Source organism: Condylura cristata, unplaced genomic scaffold (assembly GCF_000260355.1).
Source record: "Condylura cristata isolate star-nosed mole 26May11 unplaced genomic scaffold, ConCri1.0 scaffold00026, whole genome shotgun sequence".
Taxonomy (NCBI): domain Eukaryota; kingdom Metazoa; phylum Chordata; class Mammalia; order Eulipotyphla; family Talpidae; genus Condylura; species Condylura cristata.
The window spans coordinates 8,743,115-8,755,935 of record NW_004567127.1 but is presented as its reverse complement, the minus strand read 5'-3'; the positions used below and the strand labels follow the sequence as shown (position 1 = coordinate 8,755,935).

The 12,821-nt window shown below is 44.0% G+C and overlaps 1 protein-coding gene across 1 annotated transcript in view; it reads left to right on the top strand.

Moving 5' to 3' along the window:
* AHCYL1 (adenosylhomocysteinase-like 1) overlaps positions 1 to 6,029 on the top strand; it is a 36,448-nt gene extending 30,419 nt beyond the window's left edge. The window contains exons 10-17 of the mRNA XM_004689675.2: positions 103 to 191; positions 535 to 605; positions 954 to 1,048; positions 1,130 to 1,228; positions 1,619 to 1,687; positions 2,100 to 2,178; positions 3,371 to 3,491; positions 3,993 to 6,029. Of these exons, the coding sequence (XP_004689732.1) occupies positions 103 to 191; positions 535 to 605; positions 954 to 1,048; positions 1,130 to 1,228; positions 1,619 to 1,687; positions 2,100 to 2,178; positions 3,371 to 3,491; positions 3,993 to 3,999 (630 nt within the window). The 3' untranslated portion in view covers positions 4,000 to 6,029. The remainder of the gene's footprint in view (positions 1 to 102; positions 192 to 534; positions 606 to 953; positions 1,049 to 1,129; positions 1,229 to 1,618; positions 1,688 to 2,099; positions 2,179 to 3,370; positions 3,492 to 3,992) is intronic.
* Positions 6,030 to 12,821: the final 6,792 nt, after the last annotated feature.

The following is a 12,821-nucleotide window of genomic DNA, read 5'->3' as shown; positions in this document are numbered from 1 at the left end:
TGCACCTCGGCCTGCCTTCCCCCCTGCACCCATGCACCGGCGGCCTGCCTTCCCCCCTGCACCCATGCACCGACGGCCTGCCTTCCTTCTTACACCCCGCAGGTGGGGAAGGGCTGCTGTGCTGCTCTCAAGGCCCTCGGAGCAGTTGTCTACATCACAGAAATCGACCCCATCTGTGCTCTGCAGGCCTGGTAAGAACAGGGTGGCAATGCTGTTGTCTCACTGCAGGTACTTCATGTTTTTCAGAGTTTGATTGATGGTGTGACCATTCCTTACAGAGCTCTCAAAGGAGGAAGGCTAAGATTGCTCTGTTCCCTTCATTGTAAACCTGGGGCACCTAGAGCCTCTTGGCAGTTCCTTCTTGGATGAAATCTGGGGGAGTCTGAAGAGGCCAGTGTGTATAGTTTAGCACAGCTTGTCACTTAACATCCTGTGAGGTAGCACTTTAGAAGAGAATTTAGTTGGCTTATTTGTGACCAGCTTCTATTTCACTGCTCCTTGCTTTGATCATAGTTTTCCTTCCTTTTCTTCCAGCATGGATGGGTTCAGGGTGGTAAAGCTAAATGAAGTCATTCGGCAAGTTGATGTCGTAATAACTTGCACAGGTAAGTACCAATACTTTGGGGTATGTGAGGGTTGTTAGCTCTGAGGCTAAATCTTGAAAGTCTTATGACTGACTTCCATGCACAGTAGGTAGACCTGTGCTAGTGTGAGCACCTTGCAACTAGAGTAAGTTATCAGACTGAAATGTTTTCCAGAGCGAAGAGCTTTTTCTACTCTTCCATTTTCAAACCCAGTAGCTGAGCCTGAGGAGCTGTTGTAAAGTGCACATTCATTTCCGTATATTGCGCGCATACTCCTTAAAGCTAGCAGACCTCTCTCCCATGTTCTAACTGAAAGTCAGCCTTTGCTTCATAGCATCTCCTTCCTCAGCCACTCTCCTTTATTTTTAGGAAATAAAAATGTAGTGACGCGGGAACACTTGGACCGCATGAAAAACAGTTGTATTGTTTGCAACATGGGCCACTCCAACACGGAAATTGATGTGGTAAGACTGCTCTCATGCCTTTTTGGCAGGCCTTTCTCCTCTCCCCCGGTAGCCACACCGACTGTGTTCTCGTCCTTTCAGACCAGCCTCCGCACCCCGGAGCTGACGTGGGAGCGAGTCCGTTCTCAGGTGGACCATGTCATCTGGCCAGACGGCAAGCGTGTCGTCCTGCTAGCAGAGGTACTTGCTCCGGACTCTGGCAGGGCAGTCGGCGCTCTGTGTGGGGAGGGAAGGCAGGGAAAAATACTGGCCTGGGATTCCCTGAACCATGTCTTTGCGTGGAGATATATTTATCAAATAATCTGGTCCCCAAGTAGTCACTCAAAAAAGTATCTGTTTTCTTCTAAGGAGCACACTGTCCTGACCACAGCTGGCGCTTCGTCTTGTTAGGCTCAGATGGGCTGGATACAGAAAAGTTAACTGAAATCTAGAATTTGGGCTGGAACTGTAATTCTCCTTTCCCTAGTGTAGATAGTGCAAATGCCTTTCCTGCCTTTGCTTGACGTGAATGACATTGGAATCCAGCAGGTGGGCAGCATGGCTCATCTCAGGGCTCTCTCTGCCTTGCAGGGGCGCCTGCTCAACCTGAGCTGCTCCACCGTCCCCACCTTCGTCTTGTCCATCACAGCCACCACACAGGTATGTGACTGAGTGCCTGCTTCCCTGCACTGAGGTGAGTGGACCAGTCAGTGTGCTCATGGCACTGAGTCCTACTACATTCTAACCAACCTGTTCTTTTTCAAGATTGCGAGTTGCCAAGACGTAGGCTTTCTCAAGTAATCAATCAAGGCAGAGTAATGTTTGTATCCCTTTGAGCTGGCTCAGAATGTAGTGCTCAACTTAATTGTATCTTTTACCGGAAGCTAACAAACCCCAGGGAGTCTCTTGGCCAGGTGCTGGCGCTCCCTCAGGACCCCCTGGCGCTGTTACTGTAATCGAGGGTCACTTCAGCACTTACTTACTAGTTCATTTTTATGTTAAACTTAGTTTTATTTTTATGACCCTATCTAAGTTTTTTGTGCTTTTGGATCCTCTTTTCCCACCTTATTAGGCTTTGGCACTGATAGAGCTCTATAATGCGCCCGAGGGACGATACAAACAAGATGTGTACTTGCTTCCTAAGAAAATGGGTGAGTGAAAACAGTGGGCACCTATTTTAATCTCCCAGATTGTTGCACGGTTTATTATGGTTAGTATGAGAAGCATGATGGCCTCCCTGCTGGCCTGGGGTTATGTCTCAGTGCTGTCACCACTAGGCCTGAGTTCAGTCCCTGGCCCGGGAGGTGACTCACATGGCGCAGCAGACCTCTCCTGTCTGCTTCCCTTAGCAGTGTATTTCAGTAAAATCCATCTGTCCTGTTCCCCATTGTTTCTGATGAATCCTACAACCTAGTTCTACAAAACAAATAAGTATTTTTAAAAGTGAAAAGCATTGCGTTTAGAGCTCTAATTCCAATGTTAGCACCTGCTGGACCTCAGCAAAAGTTCTAATTTCCATGAGCCTCAGTTTCCTTGTCAATAAAGTAAGAAAAATACTACATATGCTGCAAATTACAGCTACTAGTGCCCTAGGTAGATGCTCTTAAAAGTTCCGTAGACTTCCATGACAACTGAGGAAAGCCTGAGACCAGTCAAAGGTTTTCTCCTCCAACATTTGTGTAGATAGGAATGTAGCTCCGGTCACGCTGATGACGATCATGCTGTGTTCTTGGGAGCTAATACATCCTCTCTGGTCTTTTGCCTTTCTGAACAGTGGTGCCCACCTTTCATCTCATTGTCAATCATCCCTGCCATCTTAAAGCTAAAAAACTTGTTCTTGTCCCCTCTTACCGCATATGCCAGGTTGGTATTTTAAAAATCCTTATTCAGAAAGTAAATCTGAAGACCCTTACCTCTGGAAAAGTAATAGTTTTATGCCAACCGCCTTAGAAATGCATGGTCCTAAAATTTGAGGTCTTAATGGGTCTTGTCCTGTTAATGACACAGGCTCTTTTGAGCTTATCCGTGTCCACTTTCATTCATGATTGGACTATAATCCAGAAAGCGGCTGCAGAAAGAGTAAAGCTCAGTAGTACATGTCGTGTTGGCTGCTGAGTTAAGCCAAAAACTTTACCAGAGCAGAATAGATGTACAAGACCACTCCGTATTGTCACTCTGATGAGTGGCTTCTTTTAGGTTAAGCAAATATTTCACGTTGTATATTCTTTGAAAGTTATTCCATCCCTGTCCTCTTGAAAAGTTTCAAATGAAAATAGGAAATTATGCCCTGCAAGGCATATTTAAAATATCCCTCCTATGTCTCTGCTACCTCACTCTTCCTAGATGAGTACGTTGCCAGCTTGCACCTGCCGTCATTTGACGCCCACCTGACAGAGCTGACAGATGACCAAGCAAAATATCTGGGACTCAACAAAAATGGGCCATTCAAACCCAATTATTACAGGTAAGTTAGGAGAAAGCAAGTGAGACACTTTTCACCAATATTAAAGTAGACAAATCACCTTTCTTCAGTGGTGTTTTTAAATACCTTTAAGTCATGCATTTCTTAAGTACCTGACTTTGAAGAGTTATGAAAACTGCTCCAACCTAACAAGGTCGGCAGAGAAAGCGTGTTATAGCAGTAGATGCAAAGATACTGGGTTTCCCAAACTTTTGGGGTTTCAACCTCACCCCCAGAGATTTCTCTTACAGTTGGTCTAGGGTAGGAGTCTCAGTTTCATTTATAAAAGCTCCCCAGACGATTCTAATACATAGTCGGGGCCGAAAACCACACGAGATGACCAGAGATGGCCTTGTCAGACACCCTGGAATATTGGCCCCGGAGGGGGTGCAGGGATGCCCAGCCCCGGCAGGGAGGCACCCTGGAGTGCCTGCTGTCTCTCGTTCCTCTCCGGGGGCTCTTGTTGAAGAGGCAACTGCTGACCGTTGTCTTCTTTCTTTACAGATACTAACGGACCACATTAGCAAGGACCAGTCCACATGAACCATGCAACTCTAAAAGAAATATTTTTTAAGATAACTTTTATTTTCTTCTTATTCCTTTCTTCTTGATTTGTTTTCCTGTAATTTCATTCATGTTTTGTTTTTCATCTCATTGTCCAAGTTCTGCAGGCCACACAGGAACTTGCTTCATGGCTCTCTAGATGAAACTGAGATTCAAGGTTCCTCACCCTAGTCACTAAAGAAGGATTTACTCTCCCAGCCCAGAAAGGTGATTTCTTTCTATACTATTTCTGGGGACGTTAGTCTTAATTAGGTACCTTATTAACAAGAAATGCTAAGGTACCTTCTATGTGGAACAATCTGCAATGTCTAAATTGCCTTAAAGAGCCCATTTCTTAGCTGCTGAGATCGTGCTCTTTCACTTCTTCAGAGGAGCAGGGATGGTACCTACCAGCCAGGTAGGTTAGATGTAGGCGGTGCATGTTAATTTCCCCTAGATGCCCACAGCCCAAGCCCTGTTTGCTATGTAAAGGTGGTATATCTGGTTCTAAGATGTGTACGCGTGAGTTGTGCTTGTTAAGATCCAATAGGCCCACTTGGATTTAGTACAGCCCCCTTCCTCTACTCCCACAAGATCGTCTCGTTTTCCAGGATTTTAACCAAATTGCATTCTATTAAACTGAATTTTGTTCCCAGCATTTATTTCTGTTGTACAAAAAGATATTTAAGAAACATTTCTAGTGTAACACTGGGGAAGTGCTCGGGTGGTTAGTTGTTCTCAGTTTCACTTTTGAACCTTTGGAGCTAAGAGCGCAGAGCTGAGGCTAGAGAAGTGCTTGTCTCAGACTCTGATAAATCCCTCTGTTTCTAGACCATCGTTTATTGCATCAATGAACTGGGGCCATAAAATCAAGTTCTATCAGCTCTGCCCCATACAGCTTTTGCTGAAGGCAAATTTCTTGAGCCATTACTCAGTAAAATGCACTGAGCTCTATCTTTAGGATTTATCCTTTAAGAGCAAATTTCTGGTCAGCTGTGCTTTTGCAACCTAAAATATTTAAAGGGAGGTAGAAGTGGATGGGAGGAAGAAGGCTATATTGGGCCAGGGTGGGGGAAATCTGGTTCCATCTGACTTGTTTAGGACAGTAGTTTCACAGAAGTGGTGCCGTTTTTGACTGGCACATAGCACACAAAGCTTGAAATAAGATCTTAAAGGGTAGTTGGTGCATAGAGAAAGTCATCCACATGCCCTGGCTCGTGCTCTGAATGAACCCCGAAAGGCTCTCAGAGATCAGAGAGCTGTATTCCCACGCCATGCACCCTGCTCACCAGCATTTCTGCATGGTCAGATGAGCTGTGTGCTCACGAGCTTTAAGTATATAATTATCCAGGATTCCAAGTCCTCAACTTGTTCTAGCTTGCCCTTCAAAGTTGAGCCAGGCATTAATGCTAGGTACTAGAGGTTCTCGTTTCTTTATTGCTATTGGTCAGAGAGACAGATGTTAAAAACAGGAATACAAAAAAGGAAGACTTTCACCCTGAAGCTTCCTAGCAGGGGATAATGTTCTTGCCAAAACATTTTTCCCATTCCTCTCCTGTCTCTTCCCACCTAGCCCTTCCCACCCCTTGCCAGTGTGACCATGCTTTCTTCTCTGTAGATGCTAATGGTTCAAGCCCTTTCTCCCAGGGCATTTAACCAGCCAATCAGAAACCACATCCTTTAGGTGAGGTAACCTGACCAACAGTGGTGCCTCAGTCAGCTCTGCTGGGGGGAAGGGACCCAGGTTCTGCTGCCCTTTGGCCCGCCCCCTGCTCCCATATCTGTTGCTGTGTCCATAGGAATAATAGGTAAGGGCTCCGTCTCTGTCAAGCCATGTAACAAAGGACACTGTGGGGAAATGTCTGGCATCAGAGGGAGCATATTGAGAGCAACGTGGAGGAACAAGTTTATTTTGTATTGAGTGATTTTTAATGAATGCAATATTAATCCTTGCAGATGAGCAATAATCATTAAAGTCAATTAAAATGATAAGACCTATTGGAAGTCTTGTGTCATCCTTCCTGAACAGCAGAACTTGATTAGCACCTGTTTTCTCAGGTGAGACACATCACAGATCAGGTCAGCGGTGTTTAAGAGAAGTTTGTTGGACCTTGTACATAGAAGAACAGGCTAGATGCTGACTTCTTCACTAGTACCTTAAGTTTTGTATGCCTGTTGTGGCAAAGCATTGGGGCTAGGAGCTTTCACTCTTTAACTTCCTTCAAGTGGACCTGCTGCTTACGCCCCAGTAGCCTGTGCTTGCATGGTCGTCTCCTAAGCCCTGTCTCTAATTTCTTTTCCTTAAAGAGTGCCTCCACAGTGGTATAAGTCACAGTGCCCTCCCACATGTATCCATCCGAAGTGGCTCTGGACTCTGGTGTTCCAGAGGGCCTTCTGTAGCAGTGACAGGCTTGGCAGGGCAGGGATGTGATAGGTGATTCAGATGAATGGGTTTTATGGAGACCAACTGCTGGTTGCGTACACAGACCTAGAGCAGATGCCTGTGCCACCGGACGGAAGCTGCTCTGAAGAAAACTTAGCACAATCCCTAGACAATAGTAAGTCTTATGGGGAAAATGGTGAGGTCACATGTTTTTCACCTCCCATTCAGAATTTCTCCCACCGTCCTCTATAACGATCATATGCCTCCAGTAGACCTGTAGCTCTTACAAAACCTTCTTAGAACCATCCATTAGGATGCTTAAGTGTGCAACAAGAAATTCCTGGCAGTCAGAACTACCCAAGGAAAATGATCACTTAAGGTCATTTGGATTTAGCAGGCCTTATCTTGCTTGTGGAAAGAACTTGATTTTACCAGATGATCCAGGTGTTAACTTCCACTTTGGGTTTAGGATAGGTTGGTTCAGCCCTCTCTATAAAAATCTAGCCCACTTCATTTTCTGGGACTGTCACAGTTGATGATGAGAAAGATGCTGCTGTATTCCCTTGGTTAAGTACAGAGTTATGGATAAGGACCATGTGCTAATTAAAAATGATAAAGAACTGAAAATTACCAGTCAATGAAATACGATGCTAAAATTACATACCTGATACTTCCTTATTAGTCACTGTCTGATAATTATTTATTTAAGAGAAGACTTCAGCAATTATGTTATGGATATAGAAGTCTCTCCCCTCAACTGGAGTAACAAGAGAAAATTTGAGAGAAAAAAAAAAAAAAACATGAAAATGTGCCACTAGAGAGTACATTTGGGACACCCATGGAAAATGAAGTCCTTCAGTAACATCGATGAGTGGATAGCTCTCTCTGAAAGGAGTGGATATATAAAACATACTTTTGGGATAATGATTTCACTGCATAAAGATTTCAGCTCTGGTTCTTCACTTGAACGCTCCCTCCCTGATAGCTCCAGTGGAGTGTCCACATGGATGAAGTGGCTAGGAGCCTGTTGGACATGTCCACCTGGCTGGGCACTAGGAGTCCTCCAAAATGGACAGATAGATGATCCAAACAATCTTTAATCATGTAATACTGCTGTTGACTTTTTGCAAATGTGCACTGTGACCATACGCCCCACCTCAGTCTCAGGAGCAGTTTTGGAAAAGACCACCTCAGGTGGAGCAGGTAGGAACATTACCACAGCAACCATTGTGACCACTGTCAACACTGGAAAAGGTGATTGAGGCAGAAGTTCTCCTTGTAGAAAAATCTTTGATTGGTTCTGAAAGCCATGGACCCACTTCCCATTTTTTTCTCAGCTCAGAAGACATCTGTAGATGTCCCAGTGATAGTGGCTGACCCTGAGCACATGATCCAGGGCAGCGCCACAGTAAAAACTCACTCACTCAAACCAAAACCTCTGCTGCATCGGCCTGGTGGAGGTGGTTTCATTATGTGGTATTCAACTACACTTGCTAAACCAACCAGGACCAAAAAAATGGCGACCAGGCATACAGAGGGTAACGACTCAAAGAAATAAAGAAGAAATCAAAAAGATTTTCACAACTACTAGATCATTAACTTGTATCTTGGTCATCAAAGACCTAAAGAGGGAAAATGCACTGTATCAATAAATCCTCCCAAACATCCCTGAGAATAACTCTTCCTCAAGTACCACAACCCTCCCAGACCCACAGACCATGCTAATAAAGTTGTAACACACCAAGGCGCATAGTGAACATATAATTCAGGGGCATATCAAGATGAGCGTCTGGACGGACGCTTTACACACACAACTTGCAACAAGAAAACAACTACAGTCTGGAAGATGGGTCATTCAGGTGCACAATTCAGTAAAGCTGTAGCTGAGAATACACCTTCTGAAGCAAATTTGCACATGACCATAAATACTCCGGAGCCTTATTCAACAGACAGTCACATTAGTGGCAAATAGTCATGTACCTGCTTCCCTTCAGGGACCTCCCCAGTTGAATGTGGTAGACCAGGCTAAAGAGAAGAAATCAGGCTTCATCAGAGGACTACATGTTTCAGCATAAGTCCTTGAATACTTGGGGCCTCCTCCAATTTCTGAGTCATCTCCAAGTAGAACTCCCACTTGTAAGGAGTCTACCAGTAATCGTACCATGTATTTCAACAAAATTTCAGCCAACATTCAGTCAAACAAATCTTGCAAATAATCCAACTCCAAAGATATCTCAGCTCTGCCCCCATTCCGGCTCAAAGACAAACAACCCCTAACTAGAGCCTCAGAAACTTACAGGCCAACACAAACTTCCACACGCCAGTAACAAGAAATTAGGCAGAATTCCAATGGCAAATTGAGTTCCTTCTCTAATTGATATTCTTTTTATACCAAAGATATATTAAGTATACAGTATTACAGTAAATACAATTTGGTTTTCTTTTAACAGTCTGTTCTGAAATAGTTTTGTGTACAGTTTGCTACTTTATTGAAGGTTCCATTTAGCGCCTACAATTCTTTTGCATAGAAGAGGGATATAGACTTAGTCGGGGTAGGATGTGAGAAATTCTGAAAGGCTCCTGTTCTCTTCCCAACCCATCCCCCAGATGGGACTGGTTTCCAGCAACAATTTCCATTTCTGCCTCTTTATGTACACTAAATCATTTATGACTTTTTTTTTTAAAGATTTATTTATCTGTGCATACAGAACTGGGGTACAGGCCAGAGGCTCAGGAGCGGAGAGAGGCTTCACCAGAGACAGAGTGGGGAACAGAACAGGCCGATCAACGAAGTACACTGCTGAGGGGAGCAGCGGGCGGGTCAGGAGAGGTCTGCCGCGCCATGTGGTCACCTCCGGGGCAGGCGGGAATCGAACTCATGCGGAAGCGGCTTTAGATTCTTAGTGCTGTGCTTTAACCCGCTGCGCCATCAGGGAGGGCCCATTTATGACTTTTTTATGGCATAAAAGGTTTCCTTGGTAATAAAATAGTGGGTGGGAGTGGGGGGGAAAAGTGGGTTATAAGCCAGAGATACAGGGAGGAGTGAAAGGATTCACCAGAGACAGAATGGGGAGCAGAACAGGCAGATATACTGAACTATAGTCCTAGAGGAGCAGCAGGAGCGACAGGAGAGGTGTCTGCCGTGGGTTAGCTCCCTGGCCAGGGGTCCAACTCAGGCTGCAGTGGTGACAGCTCTGTGACTTAACCCCTGGGCCACCAGGGAGGCCCCAGAGCCTGCAAACCTTAAAGTATTTAAACTTCAAAATAACAGGAGGTTATCAAGTTGATACATAGGCACCAACTTTAAGGGGTTTATACTGGACAAGTCTGGGCCAGTCTGAATTGTACATCAAAATGTACTGATAGAAGTGAATGGATGAACTAGTGGTTTAATATAGAATGGGATTTGTACATACTTTCAAAGTACCCCTCTGCAATGTTTCTTAAATACAAGGAAGGAAAGAGTAGTTTTAAAGTAGAGAAGCCTGCAGACCACCTTCATCAAGTAAACGTAAATAATGGGAAAGATTGAAGTCTTCCACCACGTGATAAGCTGCACTGAGAACACACATGTTTTTTGTGTGCTATTTCTGCTGAAGTTGCAAAGCGTGACTGTAACTGGGGGGAAACACCAGCCAATCCTAAAATGAAGGACATTTTATAAAACGTGGCCAGTACTCTTCCAAAGTACCAAGTTGACCAAAGTCAAAGAATGAGCAAATAACTAAGACACTAATACAGATTTAAATGAGCCGAACTAGATTACTTTGCTCTAAGGAATATCACTGGGACACTGAAACTTGAGTCCAGGGACTAGGTGGTGGTAACATCAGTGTTAATCCCTGAAGGTACTGGTTGAGCCATGCTTATGTGAAATATGTTTGTAGGAAATAAACACTAAGGTATTTGTGAGCAGTGGGTCATCAAGTCAATGACTCACTCTCAGGTGGATCAGGAAAAAAAGTATTTGTAATATACTTGTTACTTTTATCTAAGTTTATTTCAAAATAAAAAAAATTAACATACTGGGCCCTCCCTGGTGGCGCAGCGGGTTAAAGCGCAGCACTAAGAACCTAAAGCCTCTTCCACATGAGTTCGATCCCTCCCCAGAGGTGACCCACATGGCTCAGCAGACCTCTCCTGACCCGTCCGCTGCTCCCCTCAGCAGTGTACTTAGTCAGTCAGCCTGTTCTGCTCCCTATTCAGTCTTCTGTCTGGTGAATCCTCTCACTGCCCCACCACCACCACCACCACACACACACCTCTAGCCTGTACCCCAGCTCTGTATGTATAAATAAATAAATCTTAAAAAAAAAAAAAAGCAAGATTGAAAACAAAATCCAACTTTGGTTTAATTGATCAAAAAAAGTATTTTAAACGTATTTGCTCTATTTAGCGATATCTTAGACCAGACTAATAATCAAGATAAAAACCTGGGTTAGTAAAGAAAAATAAATGGACAAAGCACTATTTTACATGCCTACACAAAACAAAGTAGCTCACTGACAGTAATTACCAGCAAAAGTAATATACACCAGGATGGCTCAACTGGAAGTAGGTGAGGGGTGCAAAATGGTGTAACCATTCTAGAATGCTCCCTGGACAAAGGTTTACTTGCCAAATGCTTTCTGAATGTGTGGAACTCAAGAGAAATTTGTGAGTTTTGAAAGAATGTAAAACACATCTTGATAGAGTATTTAATCTGCTGACTGGGTACAGCCTGGGCTAAAACAAAGCCCACAAACTGACCCTCCATGAGCCAGACTTGGCCGTCGGAACTCTATGTATAGCTCACAAACAAGGAAGGGTTTTCACATTTTTGTTGTTAAAGCCATGCCTAATATTTGGTGACATGAAAATTACCTGAAATTCAAATTTCAGTATCTGGGGTAACCTGGGGTACAGGCTAGAGGTACGGGGAGGGAGGGGTGTGAAAGGATTCACCAGAGACAGAGGAGGGAGCAGAACAGGCAGATATATTAAATACACTGTTGAGGGGAGCAGTAGGCAGGTCAGGAGAGGTCTGCCACACTGAGTCAGCTCCCTGACTCAGGGATCAAGCTCGTACTGTGGCTATGATAGCTTCATAGTGCTGTGTTTAACCTGTTGCACCAGCAGGGAGGGCCTGTAAGTGAAGTTTTATACACAACCATGTTCATTCATTTAGGCAATGTCTATGGCCACTTTCATGCCACTTTGGCAAAGCTGAGTAGTTGTAACAAAATGGTCCCAAAAATCCAGAATATTTACTATCTGGTCCTTTAAAGAAAAAGTTTGCTGAGCCTAGGCATAAAGATTGTATTAGTTGCAAGAGAATGATGTATTGGAAGGTATTTGGTTTGTAAATTCCGTGAGGCAAGTAGCGCTTTCTATGTGAGATCAGAAAAAGTCTCAATAGTGATTGGCATCTACTCGGTCTATAATAAGATCTATAAGATAAGCTTTTAAAAGTTTTAGGAGTGTTTTTGCTACTTTAACAAACTGAGTATTTTTTAAACTGAAACAACATCTCTGCCACCACAGTAACCCTTAACATTTTTAAAATGTCCTCTGGCAAGACCTGTTCTGGATTGAGGACCAGAAGGTATTTATTTGTCTGACCCTGGGATCCTTTCCCTTCACCTTCCCCTCTCCCACTGTCTCTCCACTGCAGCCACCAGATGGCAACTTTCCTCTTATGTCTGGTTCACAGAGTCTGGCTAACAAAGGATAATAAAATATTGGTCCATAATCTGAAACCCTGTGTCTCAAAAGTGAGAACATTTCAGATTTTTAGAAATACAAAAATATACAGTAGGGGAACATGGGCAGCATTCCATAATCAAATGTGTTAATATTTCTGCAATTATAAACAGAATAAAAGATGGCTTCCCATTTGTTAAGATTTTGCTGCCAATTTTTTGTTAAAAATAAAACATTTTCTTTTCTAGTGTTTTGAAATTTGGAAGTGTGGCTGAAGTTTTTATTGCTCTGGATTATGCATACCACATATGGCATTTGTTGTGTAACTGACTCCATTCTAAATGCTGAGTCCTCATGCTAACCCTGTGAGATGGGCCCTACTGCGACTCTTTACAGGTGGGAACTGAGAGTGGGGTGAGGGAACTTGCCCAAGGGTGCATGACTTGTAAATTGTGCAGCTGGAATTAACCCAGACATTCAGGCATCAGAAACCAGGCGTGATACTAGGCCATATTACTCCTAGGAAACAGCCCAAAACCAGGATTATAGTACCAGAATCAAAGGTGAGACTGGCAAAAAGTAGCTTCTTGGATTCTGTCCCAGACCTGAAGCAAACTCTCAGGATTATAAAGAAGTCAAGGATCGGTTCTCCCTGGTGGCACAGTGGGTTAAAGCAGAGCACTAAGAGGCGAAAGTCACTTCTGTGCGAGTTCGATTCCCACCCC